We start from the raw sequence: 12691 nt of genomic DNA on the forward strand, positions 1-12691 counted from the left end.
GTTTATACCTGCATGCGTGTAATGGTAGTAGCTCTTAAGCAACATTTTTTGGTCCATTCATTTCTTCATAATTTATTCATTAGCGTCCATCTGGTATGGTTGCGTCACATGTAGTAATCACATACAAAGACCAAAAACAATGCTTATGGGGTATCTATACAGCAGAAATACAAAAACAGTTAACTGCCAGCTGGCTCTGACAGTGCCGAAACGGAACAGAAATATCAAATCAGTTTCGAGCGAGCCAGCAGCGAAGCACCTTGAAATCATATTAAAAGAACGCCCCACACCGCGAATCTTCATGAATCTTGTAACAGTCGAGTCCGCACGTCCGAACCCCACAGTTCCGACACCGGATCTTGCCCCAGTACCCGCAGATAGTGCAGAAATATCGCGGCGGTTTCCCTGACGTCGAAGGACCGGCGCGCGCCGCGTTGTATGTCAGCGGCGGTTCGGCCAGCAGCATCTGCATGATGCGTTCCGAGGGGGCGGAGGGGATGTACGACCGCAGGAGGGGGTCGTTGTCGTATTCAGTCTTGATTAGGCCTTTGGGGTATTGCTCCTCCGGATCTTCTGGCTGTTGGTCTTGGTCCTGGTCTTGGGCTTGGACATGCTCCTGTTTCGGCTCCTGCTCCTGTTGCTGTTCCTTTTCCTTCTCCTTTCCCTTTCCCTTTCCAGCTGGAGCCTCCGGTGCTGTCGGCGCAGTAGATGGTGGTGGCAAGGACTTCCGCTGCTGTTTGCGAGACTGCTCAGGCTTCGAAACAGCAGGCGTTGTGCTTCGCGACGGTATCTTGGTCATCCTCGGGGGGCCCGGACGCTGAGAAGCCGCCGTTCCGGCATTCTGCGCCTGCGCCAGGGCGGCTTCCTCGTCGTCTAGGTAGTTTCGGAACGTCTTTTGCGACTGCAGGATGCGACGGACGTTGGGCGTGGTTTTGGCTCGGGAAACTGGGATAGCGAGAGTCAGTCGTCGACGATCAGTATACTACAGATCTAAAAAAAGGTGACAGATGGATTGATAGATGATGATGATGACGATGGATACACACCTCTCCCAGCAGCATCCTTCGGCGCATCCTTCTTCGTCGGAATCGGTATCTGCACATCCCGATGATTCTCACGATCCAGCTCCGCCAGATGGCGGATGATGGCCGTGTTCTGTCGCGACGTCAGGTCCGTCCGGCCGCCGGGCTCGCGGATGCCTCGTTTCCTCCCCGTCGTCTGATTGATGGCTGCTTGGGACGGGTCGATGCCCGTGTCGGGGACATAGGTCCATCCCGGAGTGGTGTGGGATGAGGTGGTGTTGAGGACTTCGACGAGGGGCATGTTGTTTGTCGCGCGCGATCTCGATGATATCTATCTAATCCAGTATTGACTTTTTTTTTAATCCCCCTCTGGATACAGGTCTATGGTGAGGTCGTAATAATGAGGGGCATGGAAATGGATGGTTTGGATGATGGCGGTTCTAGAATGGCGGAACCAGCGCGGAATGTCCAAGACTCCATGGCAGTTTGCAGTGTTTGCAGTGCATCACATGCATTCACGCTGAACAAAGTGATAGCAGAGCACTGCTGGCAAGGGGTCATGTTAGGTCAGGTGACCTTGCCTACCTGACTAGAGGCAGCTGCACAAACCTCTTGTGCACTTTTGTCCGAATGCTGAACCAGAAAATGGCATGTCGGACAAGGCCTGAAATCAGTGATTTTCGATGCGAGGTTTCAGAGTCACATGACTTTCCTATTTAGGCTAGCATATAACCATACCGCCTTCCATATACAGTAGAAGAAGCACACCGCCTTTGGGATTGTGCTGGCAGAACTGCGTGCTCTATCTCGGAATTCTGTCAGGTTGATCCTGTATCTACCAGATGAATATCAAATTATATCGTTGGAAATGGTAAGGAAGGCATCTGTCAGTTGTCTTTATATTATTTAGTTGAGACATATCCATTTACAGTTCTATGTTGTACAACAAACATCACCAGTCGGTCTCGTACACTGGAATTACGTATCCAATCGAGCAATGGCAGGAAAGAAATAAAAAAAGCATTGGCATCATTAGTACTGCTGTACGTTGTAAAGAAGTCAAGATGATCCTTATGATTTTCCTTCAAGTATAATATATCAAAATGACGACTGTCGATGGACCCCATTCAAGTATCACTACCGCATAATGGGCCGAGTGTGCAGTCGATCCACGTACGCGTATATTCAATCTTTATAAGGTCCATCAAGATATAATGTAATCGATCAAGGCATCTCACTTCTCCGCCCAGGAGCATAGGCAGACTGTCTCGTTGTACTGAGAAACCCTGCCGAACGAAATGTTGGAGTCTCAGAGGACGCAGACAATGAAGAAAACCGATCCAATGACAAGAAAATTCTGCATAAATTTACACAAAGCAGATAGGCACGGTATGCAACACTGGTATATTCGCTATCGCCCAGAAAGAAAAATACAACCAACGAAAAAAGAAACATCGCACAGGGAGTATGCATGCACGGCACCTTCATCATCTCCAGTATATCAAGACATTGTCCGCCATCATTATTTTATTTCTTTTTCTGGAGCTCATCTATCTTCGTCTCCAACTCGGTGATGTATCCGTTGAGTCGTTGCGATGCAGCTTGTAGGGCCTGAAGAAAGATAATCTCCGTCAGCAGCTTGATCCTATGTAATCTGAGGATGCAGATATCGCCACAGAAAACGAAATACGAAGCCGGGAAAACAGAGGGTAAAGCTGTGATTCAAAACGCAGCTGAGAATGCCCAACTTCGCGACCAGTTTCCAGAGTGATATTGTACAAGCATGCCCTTGAATTTCAATATCCAGGGTATTGAAACAACGCGCATTCAAACACGGTAAACGTACGTAAATATCATCCGTCAACTGCTCATTCGACACCCTGTATTCCTCGAGAATATAGTAGTACACTGACACGCCGGCAACGACGGAACCGAAGAGGAAGCCGAACAGTCTGGCATCGAACAATTAATCAAATCAGTAACGACCAGCGCAATAAACAAAGATGCAGAACTAACCCTCCTCTGAAAGCGCCCACGGGCTTCCGTGGAGGAAGCGTCGTGCTGGCAGTGTTCAGGACAGGCGCTGACGTCGAGAATGGCCGGGGGATGACGCGTGCGGTGTTGGAGATGCTGGCCGCCGGCAGCGAAGAAGCGGCGCGCAGGAGCTGCGGAACGACCGGTCGGCGAATCATGGTTGCTGCAAGAGAAAAAAAACTGTAAATAAATATCAGATTTGTCGCTTAGAATTCCGCATTCAAAAAATTGAACTGGCAAGGGAGAAAGAAGCCCTGCGATGGCCCCCTTACGTCGCAGATTCCATCCGGGGTAGGAATGACGGTTGTCGCAGATGTCACCCGATCGATGATGACGGGGCTTGGCGGGGTGAGGATGGAGTCGGCCAGTTGACGGGTATTACTACTACCGGTAACTGCTTCCAGCACAGCGAAAGCGACAGAAGACAGTATAGCATTTAATGTAGAAATGTGAAATTAGTCTGAGGCTAATTTACTCTGCTGACAATGATCTGCTGTACACGTATGTCTATATATAATCGCCGGGTATCTGGCATCTGAATTGCAAAATCTATCTAGCTATTCTAACAATTGTACAAAGAGTCCTGCTCAATTGAAATGCTCAGAAGTGATCAACTCGCCATCGTACTCTCGTTGAAAAGATCGGCCAGCAGGTCATCCCTGCACGCCTCCCGGTCCGGAACGCCCATGCCGTAGGTGCTCTCAAAAGCGTAAATGCTGAGACGGTCAAAGAAGGGTTTCAAAATGAGATCGACAATCTCGTCCTTCGCCGTTTCGCGGATGCGGTCGGAGGTTAACCACGGCCGCTTGACCTCGTGCGTATCATTCAGATCTCCTGGTATGGGCGAGGTCGAATCCCTAGGCCCTAAGCATTGAGATACCTCGTCCGCAAGCGCTACGGGCTCCCAGCGCCCAGGAGGATAGACCGCATCGATCGTATCGGTCACGAAGAGCCATTCTTGCAGCTGGAAATCGTCGGGAGCCATGACGAGGAGCGTGTCAAGAAGCTTACACGCTTGGAGCATTGAATAAGGGTTGTAGAGCTCCGATTGTTGATGCTGAGGGACGGCACAGAGGGCCTCCTGCAGCTCCGTGTTGATGAAAGGCCAGAAAGGCGCCAGATGCGTCGCAGACGTCTTCAACACAAGAGCTCGGAGAACCATAAATATTTCCGCTTTCGTTACCGACGACGGCGAAGACACATTCGTGGCTGTATTGAGATCTTCCAGCTTCTGAAGAAGACCCGGAAGCTCGGCAACAAAATGGTCATCATCGGCCGAAATAATAAGCAGAGCGATCCTTCGCAAATTTAGCTGCGCTTTACGATCGGCCTCAAGCCTCGCAGCAGAGGCGCCAACGCCAAACATAATTCCAGCAGAGGTAGGAGGCGTCAGACGTGACAGCAGTTCTGGAAATCGCTCCCTATCCACTAGGACCCACTGGCGAAGGAGACTCATCCAACCATCCTTGACAAGATCGACCTGCGAGCCGAAGAATCGCGCGTCGTTGAAAGCATCGTTAATATCCTTCTTCCACAGCTTCGAAGCCGTCGAAATTTTGGACATCTGCTGTAAAAGAGCCAACAGATTCTTGTTGACATTGTTGGGGAAGAGACGAGATCGAAATATCGGCCCTATCACGTTGGTAGAGATACTGGTCATGGCGTTGTTGATGCGGTCAGACTCGCCAAGGGTCGTGATAAATGCTGGTAATGACACGGCCAAAATGCTAATCATATCATCGGGCCCTGCATGAGATGTCGACGCGCCCTCCTGGTCCGACAGAGGCTTTCCTGACATGCCGGGATCCTGGGACAAGCCTAATGGCTTGCTCGTAAATATAGCGGCGAGAAGACGCAGTAGTAAATCCTAAAAACGTCATCAGTACCAGGAAGTACAGGAAGTAGTGGAAAAGGAAAAAAAAACATACACCAAGCTCCTTTCTCATTCGGCGATCCTCACCAAAGTTCGTATTCTCCATCTTCGCCCCAAGAATTGCGGCAAATTCAACAAGGCGCGGTAGGATCTGCCGGTGCGGGAAAGGATTCGCAAGGACGTCTTTCAGAAAAGTAGTACAGTCAGACCATATTTCGTCGAGCACGTCGTCATCAAGCGACCTGGCATAAGTCACCAAGAACGCCGCTAACTCGGATTCCGAAATATTAGATGCCATCGCAGACTTGCGACTTGGATCCAGCGCTGAAGGATTTGTCCGGCTGTATATAGCATTAAAGATTGCCGGAATTGTGATTTTCGGCCGAGCTCCATCCAGGGTATGGAGGAGGTTGAAGATATGAACTGCCGTGCTTGTCTCGGAGGGACCAGATTTGCTCCACATTTCCACCAATGTTTCGAGGCACTCAAGTGCTTCAGCAGTGAACAGATGCTCAAGTAGACGACGCGACCGATTCCTCATCCTTAATGAAGTATACTGGAAAGAAGCCGCAGATTCCGAGTCCAGGGATGCTCCGCCCTTGCTAATGGCGCCCCAGGACCAAATCGAGAAACACAATCGAACGGCGTCTTGGAAGCAAAGGAGAACTGTCAACCTGTCATTCGCAGAGTTACGCCCTGGCATCCCCTCTGAGGTGAAAACTCCTGATACCATGTTTCCAAAGAATCCCTGCGGCTGGTCAGGACTCCTGACGGACGGCGCATTCGCTTCATCGGTACGCAGACGCTCATGAGCAGTAGCGAGGCACGTCTCAAGCCCTGTCAACAGAGCTATGGTGACATATTCTGAGCGATCCTTCGACCAATTCTCCGTTTTCTTGAATACTTCTTGAAGATTGTTGAACGAAGACCGGATCTCTCTGCAGAAGCATTCCACGAGCGTGAGAAGGATCTGAAATATGCCCTTAGCGTACAGAGGAAGGCTTTCACAAAGTAACAGTATCCACTTGTCTAACGCCTCCCTTGAATTTGGAGAGCTGATACCCTTAAGAAGGCAGTCCAAAAGTTGTGGGGGAGGTTGTGGCACCGGAGGCGTCTGCTGTACTTTATCCACCTTTTCAGTGCTCAGCGACAACAATGATGTGCTCACGATAGTGTCGCGAGAGCCAGCCCGCCGATGTTTTGAGTTTGTAGGCGGTGGAGGCTGAAAAACCTGTGCAAATCGGATTTTCAGTGCGACAAGAAGGGTGTCGATGATGGTACTCTGCACAATGTCGCTGCCCTGGTCTAGAGCGACAAACAATCTGTCTATGAGAGTGATGTGGACATCAGACTCAACAATTTGCTCGGAACCGACTCCCATTAAAAGTTGTTTCAGGACCAGGAGTGCGGTCTGCTGCAACGCCGCTTCTTCAGAGTTCAGTTTTGTCGTAGGTTCCGGCCTGGAATTAAGCACCGCAAGCGCAATATCGGCGACCGCCATTTGAAAGGTCCTCTGCTCCACGGTTTCTGGCAAAAGAAATTAGCCTGAGAACAACCATGACATCCAAAAGAGACTTACCATCAGCATTCGAGGCATCCCGAGGCTTTTCGACCGGTGAAACTGGATGAGAAACAAGTGTGACCCATCCATTGTGCGAGAGACAGGAGAGAATTCGAGACAATGTCTGCAAGAGATATTGGCACTCCCTAAGATCATCCGGCGAAACAGAGCCGTAGCTGCTATCTGTTCGCGCCCGCTCCGCAGTGCCGCGTGTCAAAAGCCCTTCGAGCTTTGAGACAACAATATATAAGACCCTTTACCATCATTAATAAACAGAGCCACACATAGCAACGAAAGGAATGGCGTCGACTTACTTCTGGATAGACGGCAAATCTTGGATCCAATCACGCGCACTTTGTGAGGCCTCATTGACATCCTGTGAAAGCAAGTCCAAGACGATAAAAAGAGGGCGCTCAAGCAATGAGGTTTGATACAGTGACCGATCTTGCTCCGAGGTCTTCCCGTTCAAAGCTTGCTCCTCAGCTTGACGCATTGTGGAAGATTCGTATGTCCAATGGTGACTATGGTTCCACAGGACGAAGAATTTCTCCGCATTTTCGACGTTACAAACGTAGTGGGATCCAGCTGACATGGGCTCCAACATCAACGACGTAATGGCAGCCTCGACAAGGTGATCCGACCACGAAACCGAGTGTAACAGCCATAGACAGCGTACCGCCTCAACATGGAATTTCGGGCTTTTCGAGGATAAGAAGGCCCATAAATGCCGCACAAGCTCAGGTATCAGATCGTTCAATTGTTCATAGGTAACGTAATAACCAGGTGTATGGACGGTATAGAGAGTAGTTGCGGTAGAAGTGATCGATGAAATGACGGAAAATGTCGACGTATTCAATTCAATTTCATTGGAACTGATACTGTTCTGGAAAGCCGTATAAAGGGAACCATCTCGAAGTATTCGAGACTTGGGGATCTTCTTCAGCAAGGCTATAAGGAGATTCAAGATTTCTTTGGCAGACAAAACGTTATTCGTAACCGCCAATGCTAACATCGATAATCCTTGAGCTTCGCGCAGAATAAGCTCTCCAATGGCTCTTGGTGTGAACGGGAGAGGGGGCAGATCAAGGCTGTCCTTGCTCTGGTCATAGAAAGAATGAATTTTCCTCAGGATTTCCGATCCGTCAAGTTCCATCTGGTAAGATTGAGTGTTGGCAGGCTTTTCTGCGGCGGCCTTCCTAATGAAAGCTCGTTCTGGCAGTAAGCCGACCAAGAGATTCAGAAGCTTGATCAACTGCTGGACTGCGGCTTTGCGCAAACTTGGGCTCAGTTGAGATTCCTTGGTTTCTGATATTATTTGGCCCGTCTTGACGAGAATTGACAAGATCAGCAAGGGAATATGTATCAGCAGCATCTCCTCTTCCCGCACATTGAAATTGGCAATTATGAAGTATGCAAGTTTCAGGTCGTCCAGTTTCTTCTCGAAATCGGCGTCGATACCATCAAGACTCAGATCTACCAGGTAAAGAAGCTCGGAAAATATGAGGCTGCTTTCAACGCCGTCAAAAAAGGCGCTTGCGCTCCTAAAGACTTCGTCGAATTGACTTTTTGATGCTACACCTTCAAAGGATTGGACACTTCGCATAATGGGCAGAAAGACGGCGGGGACAACAAATCCACCCACCTCCCAGCGGTCCATCAGGGAAAGTGAGATACGAATAGGCCGGCTTCTTTCAGACGGAATTGTGGATTCCCGATTGATCATTTTGAGAATGCCACGCACCAGGGGATCCAATCCAAATTTGCTGAAGTATTGAGACTGGGAATGTTCCTGGCCATCTGCTGCAGGCATATTTGACTTTTCAGCTCCTGATTTGGGCGACTCCAGGTGCGGGTGTTCGTTCGTTACGCTGGCCGGTTCTGGACCAAGAAACCATGCCCAGAGTCTTCTGTTCAGACTCATGTCCCTTCGCGTGACGACTCCCGCAGCAGCTATCACCAACTTCTCAAAATCATCTTTCGTGATTCTCGATTGTAAAATCGGGGAGTGCAGTGGCAGGTGTGTCACCAGTAAATCGAGGAAATTCCGTTGAACGAGAAGTTGGTCATCAGCTAAGCCAGTCGCAAAACAACGAATGAGCAGACCAGGTTCAGGGGAAATAACAGAATTAGCAACAGCCATAGCGTCCTCTGGAATCTCTTGACTATCCTCTTTCCCTGACCATGCCTCCTTGGAATTCGTGATTCCAAGTTTCGGCAGGTGACGATTGAGGTACGCTAAGACACCCAGCCGCCTGCTGGGATTTGTTATTGACGCGAGGAACAGACATTGCCAAAAGTATTGCCCACCATTATTTTCCTCCACGCTAGGTCTCCGCATGTCCATTTGGCTCGCGACATCGCGAAACTTGTTGATGATACGAAGAGTCTGTTCAAAATCATCACTCGTTTCCTCCTCCAGCCCCGGGAGTAGTGCAAGGATGATGGCTTTCAAAGCAGGACGGATAGCCGCTGGGTCTATCTCGGGAAGGTAGGACTCAATCAATGACAGAAACAGCGGTCGCACAGACAAAGAGGCGAAAGTCAGAGTGGGCGCAAGTCCGGGGAAGTATAGGAGAAGGTCCTGAGAAAGACCCTCCGGCTGGTCCAAGATAGGTGTCACGTCAGCCCCGACACGAGTGCAGCAGAATGTAGAACCGGAGATACCTTAATCAAGGAGAAGATATATGTGTAGACCTCCAAAGCCTTCTGATGCACCCCTGAGGGAAGGGAGGGGTTCATGCATTGTGAGAGTCTTTTCGCGACGAGCGTCTTGTGCGGGACTACTGGGAGCTCAGGAGGATGGGATTGAAGCGCCTAGAGATCGAATTGTCAGATTATCATCACTCATTGACCACCAGGCATCGTACCTTCAAAAGGCGACTGAGGAAAGAGATGTAATCGGCCCATTCTTGCAATGCGGTGTCGAACAATGACAGCGCGCGTTCGACGGTGGCAGCATAGCGACGATAGTTCTTGTCCTTTTTCAAAGCTTCTAGAATTATCGCAAGTCAATCTCTGTCCGATCATAATTGCAATGGGAAGAATAACCTTCATTGTCACGAATGCGCGAACGAGGCAGAGAGCTGTCGGAGCTTGCGGGGGAGTTGGCCCTGGTGAAGCCGCCCGGATCAAGGCTCATGATGCAAGTGTCGGAAGTCGAGTCGAGATTGCGGCGAAGCTGCACGTCATCATAATTCCGACATATGGTTCGACCTGCCCGAAAGTTTTGCGTTGTCGAGCGCAAATGCACCTAGGGAATGGGATGGAGCAGAAGGCCACGCATGCAACTTGGCGATGATCTACTCCGCAGTGACCGCCTGAAGCTCCGACTTTAATTAACAGCCCGCTTCCCGCTACGTCAACGCAACCCCTCGAGGTGCTATTTTCCTCGACGACGACGCCAATGGGAGTCCCTTTGATACCATGTCGGCGAGGTAAATGTATGCGACATACGACCATTGACTGGGTGTCCGAGCGATAGTCGCATGTTCACTGGCTACTTCATTCTATGGCCTCAACATGAGATTGATGGAGAATGGAAACTCGGGGGGAAGATGAGCTCCCAACTGCAGCGCAAGAGCAGGGATCCAACACTGGAGACACCCTGAACCCAGGTTCGAGCTCTGAAGGAATACGGCCGCCTGCACCGCCTCGACCTGGGACTATCAATCTTCTGGATGAAACCAACAATCCGCTCTCCAACTCTCCTCAAAGCCCACGGCCCTCAACAAGGCCGAATTTACAATCGCAGGCGACTACAGCCTTGTCCTTGAAGGACATCAGCAGTCAGACCAATCCGGACGTCCCCAGAGAGGTCCTTTTTTCCAGCATTGGCCGTAACCTCCTGGGCAGAGGATTAAAAGCCAAACCCAGTCTGAGTCAGTTGACAAGTGCCAGGGGGAGTGAAGCGGGCGACACTGCTAGCATCAGAAGTTACGTGCCCAATGCAGAGGGAGGTGAAGAAGAGAGCATCTTTGGGGACTTTATCACAGATGCCACCCACGAACAGCAGGGGAAGGTAGAGGTTCTCAGTCTTCCGGAGTTTCCTGAAGACGATGGGGAGGACGACTTTGTTAAAGAATTCGAGCCTATTGGCGACTTGGCGGAAGACGGTCGGAATGAGGGTTCGTGACTATAGACGCAGCTTGTTGAAGGGATCTGCGCGCTGACAAGTCATCTATAGAATTGCTTCTCGAGCGATGGAAGGCAAAACGCAAGCACTATCTCATTCTCTCCGCTGCTGGGAAACCAATATATACGAGACATGGTGACGGTGGTTTAATATCAAGCTATGTCGGCATCATTCAGACGATCATTTCCTTCTATCAGGATTCAGACGACCCGTTAAAGAGCTTTACTGCCGGAGACACGAAGTTTGTGATCCTGACTCAAGGACCGCTGTATCTTGTCGCTATCAGTCGGATATGGGAGAGCGATAACCATATCAGACTACAGCTCGAGGCGCTGTATATGCAGATCCTGTCGACTCTGACCCTTCCAACATTGACACGTCTTTTTTCGGTTCGACCATCTACAGATTTGAAGCGGCCTTTGCAGGGCACAGAGACTCTGCTCTCATCTCTAGCCGATTCTTTCACCAGGGGCTCACCGTTTACTCTTCTTTCGGCGCTGGAGTGCCTCAAAATCCGCAAGTCTCATCGGCAGGTCATCAACAATGCTCTTTTGAAGACGAGAGCAGACAGTCTGCTTTATGGATTGGTCGCCGCAGGAGGCCGGCTTGTGAGCGTGATACGCCCAAAGAAGCATTCGTTGCATCCTGGAGACCTGCAACTTTTATTCAACATGATATTCGAAGCAGACGGCGTGAAGGCCGGTGGCGGAGAGAGCTGGATTCCCGTCTGCCTTCCTGGATTTAATAGTTCCGGGTATCTCTATATGTATGTCAGCTTTCTCGATCTTCGTGGCGAAGCTGGCAGCGCCGCGGAAAATAGTCCCTCGAAGGACGAGTCAGTTGCCATCATCTTAATTAGTACGGACAAGGAGAGCTTTTTCCAAATGCAAGAGATGCGAAATGCTCTGGTTGAGGTTTGTTCTTCCCTCCTCCCCCCTTCTGAGATTCCCCATCGCTAACCTTTGGCTACAATGTAGCAAATGGAGAAAAACGGGAGCATCAAGATCATAAAGGAAGCCATTGACAGAGGGCGACCTTCTCCAACAGACATTGTCCCCGGAACAGTGTTGCGCCACTTCATATACAAATCCAAGGCGCACGTCCAATTCGTCATGTCCAGCTACGACCCAGACTTTTCATCCATCACACGACATCGGAGGTAAGCATAGTCGAAGTCTTCTTCACTATGCCTTGCTATGACTTGATCTCTAACAGTGTTCTTCTAGACTTATATCAACCTACAACGCCCTCCACGACAGCGTCCATGCAAGAGGTACCCACGTCAAGGTTCACCACAGCGTCTCCCGATCCGCAAGCTCGTTCGCCTGGGTGACGCCCATCTTCGAGTTCTACTGCGTGGCAGGACCCAACACGAACCGCAACGCGCTCGCCCAGAGCGCTAACAAGATCGTCCGATGGGTGCAGCAGGAGGAGGAGAGGCTCTTCATTATTGGCGGGGCGGTATGTTTTCCTATCATTTGGGCCTTAGAAAAAAAAAGAAAGAAAGCAGGTAACTGACTAGTTGGTACTGGCAGGTTTTCTGACGAAGAACGATGCTTTTGTTTCTTCTTGGCTGTGGCTGTTCTGTGAATGGCTCTTTTTCGTTTCGTTTATTTTTTTTTTCTGCGACTATAAATATTTACTAGAGACAAATTCAACAAAGACCTGCTCTGCTTCTCTCTCTCTCTCTAAGTTTCTCCAACCCCCCCCTTTCCCCCTTTTTTTTTTAAATTAGACGTGTGAACGGCATACTACCGCATTAGAATTACTTTTAGAAACTAAACCGACCCAAAACGAAAGATATAATCTTTCCCCGTCTTATAACTATAATTATAGGAATTAGGATTTTCTTCTGACTGATGAAAAAAAATTTTTTTTCTTTTTCCAGAATGCTAGACTTTCCCCCTAGACCATCCAATCTATCTACGCATATTATCTGTTATCTGTTGTCTATCACACAGTGACCAGACCAGACCAGACCATGTATGCAAAATGCTGGAGATGAGATAGCAAGATAGTAACGTCAAAGAAAAAAAAGTCTTTCCTAAAAATCAAGGAAAAAAGCAGTC

At 49.5% G+C, this 12691-nt stretch overlaps 4 protein-coding genes across 4 annotated transcripts; 1 reads left to right on the forward strand and 3 right to left on the reverse strand.

The window, feature by feature from the left end:
• Positions 1–271: 271 nt before the first annotated feature.
• Positions 272–1323, reverse strand: T310_3561 (HIT finger domain protein; the record flags this gene model as incomplete). Its single annotated transcript, XM_013473513.1, has 2 exons — positions 272–945; positions 1047–1323. The coding sequence occupies 2 exons, from the start codon at positions 1321–1323 to the stop codon at positions 272–274; spliced, it is 951 nt and encodes a 316-aa protein (XP_013328967.1).
• A 1421-nt stretch (positions 1324–2744) lies between these two features.
• Positions 2745–3214, reverse strand: T310_3562 (uncharacterized protein; the record flags this gene model as incomplete). The annotated part of the gene is made up of 3 exons (XM_013473514.1): positions 2745–2810; positions 2869–2974; positions 3039–3214. 3 exons carry the CDS (start codon positions 3212–3214, stop codon positions 2745–2747), a joined length of 348 nt encoding a protein of 115 aa, XP_013328968.1.
• A 452-nt stretch (positions 3215–3666) lies between these two features.
• T310_3563 (Cellular morphogenesis regulator DopA) lies at positions 3667–9629 on the reverse strand (the record flags this gene model as incomplete). The annotated part of the gene is made up of 7 exons (XM_013473515.1): positions 3667–4923; positions 4985–6456; positions 6509–6744; positions 6805–9089; positions 9155–9304; positions 9358–9482; positions 9539–9629. The coding sequence occupies 7 exons, from the start codon at positions 9627–9629 to the stop codon at positions 3667–3669; spliced, it is 5616 nt and encodes a 1871-aa protein (XP_013328969.1).
• Positions 9630–10025: 396 nt separating this feature from the next.
• T310_3564 (uncharacterized protein) lies at positions 10026–12482 on the forward strand (the record flags this gene model as incomplete). Its single annotated transcript, XM_013473516.1, has 5 exons — positions 10026–10614; positions 10674–11536; positions 11600–11781; positions 11849–12083; positions 12459–12482. The coding sequence occupies 5 exons, from the start codon at positions 10026–10028 to the stop codon at positions 12480–12482; spliced, it is 1893 nt and encodes a 630-aa protein (XP_013328970.1).
• Positions 12483–12691: the final 209 nt, after the last annotated feature.

This window comes from Rasamsonia emersonii, assembly GCF_000968595.1.
Source record: "Rasamsonia emersonii CBS 393.64 chromosome Unknown ctg1118621760073, whole genome shotgun sequence".
Taxonomy (NCBI): domain Eukaryota; kingdom Fungi; phylum Ascomycota; class Eurotiomycetes; order Eurotiales; family Trichocomaceae; genus Rasamsonia; species Rasamsonia emersonii.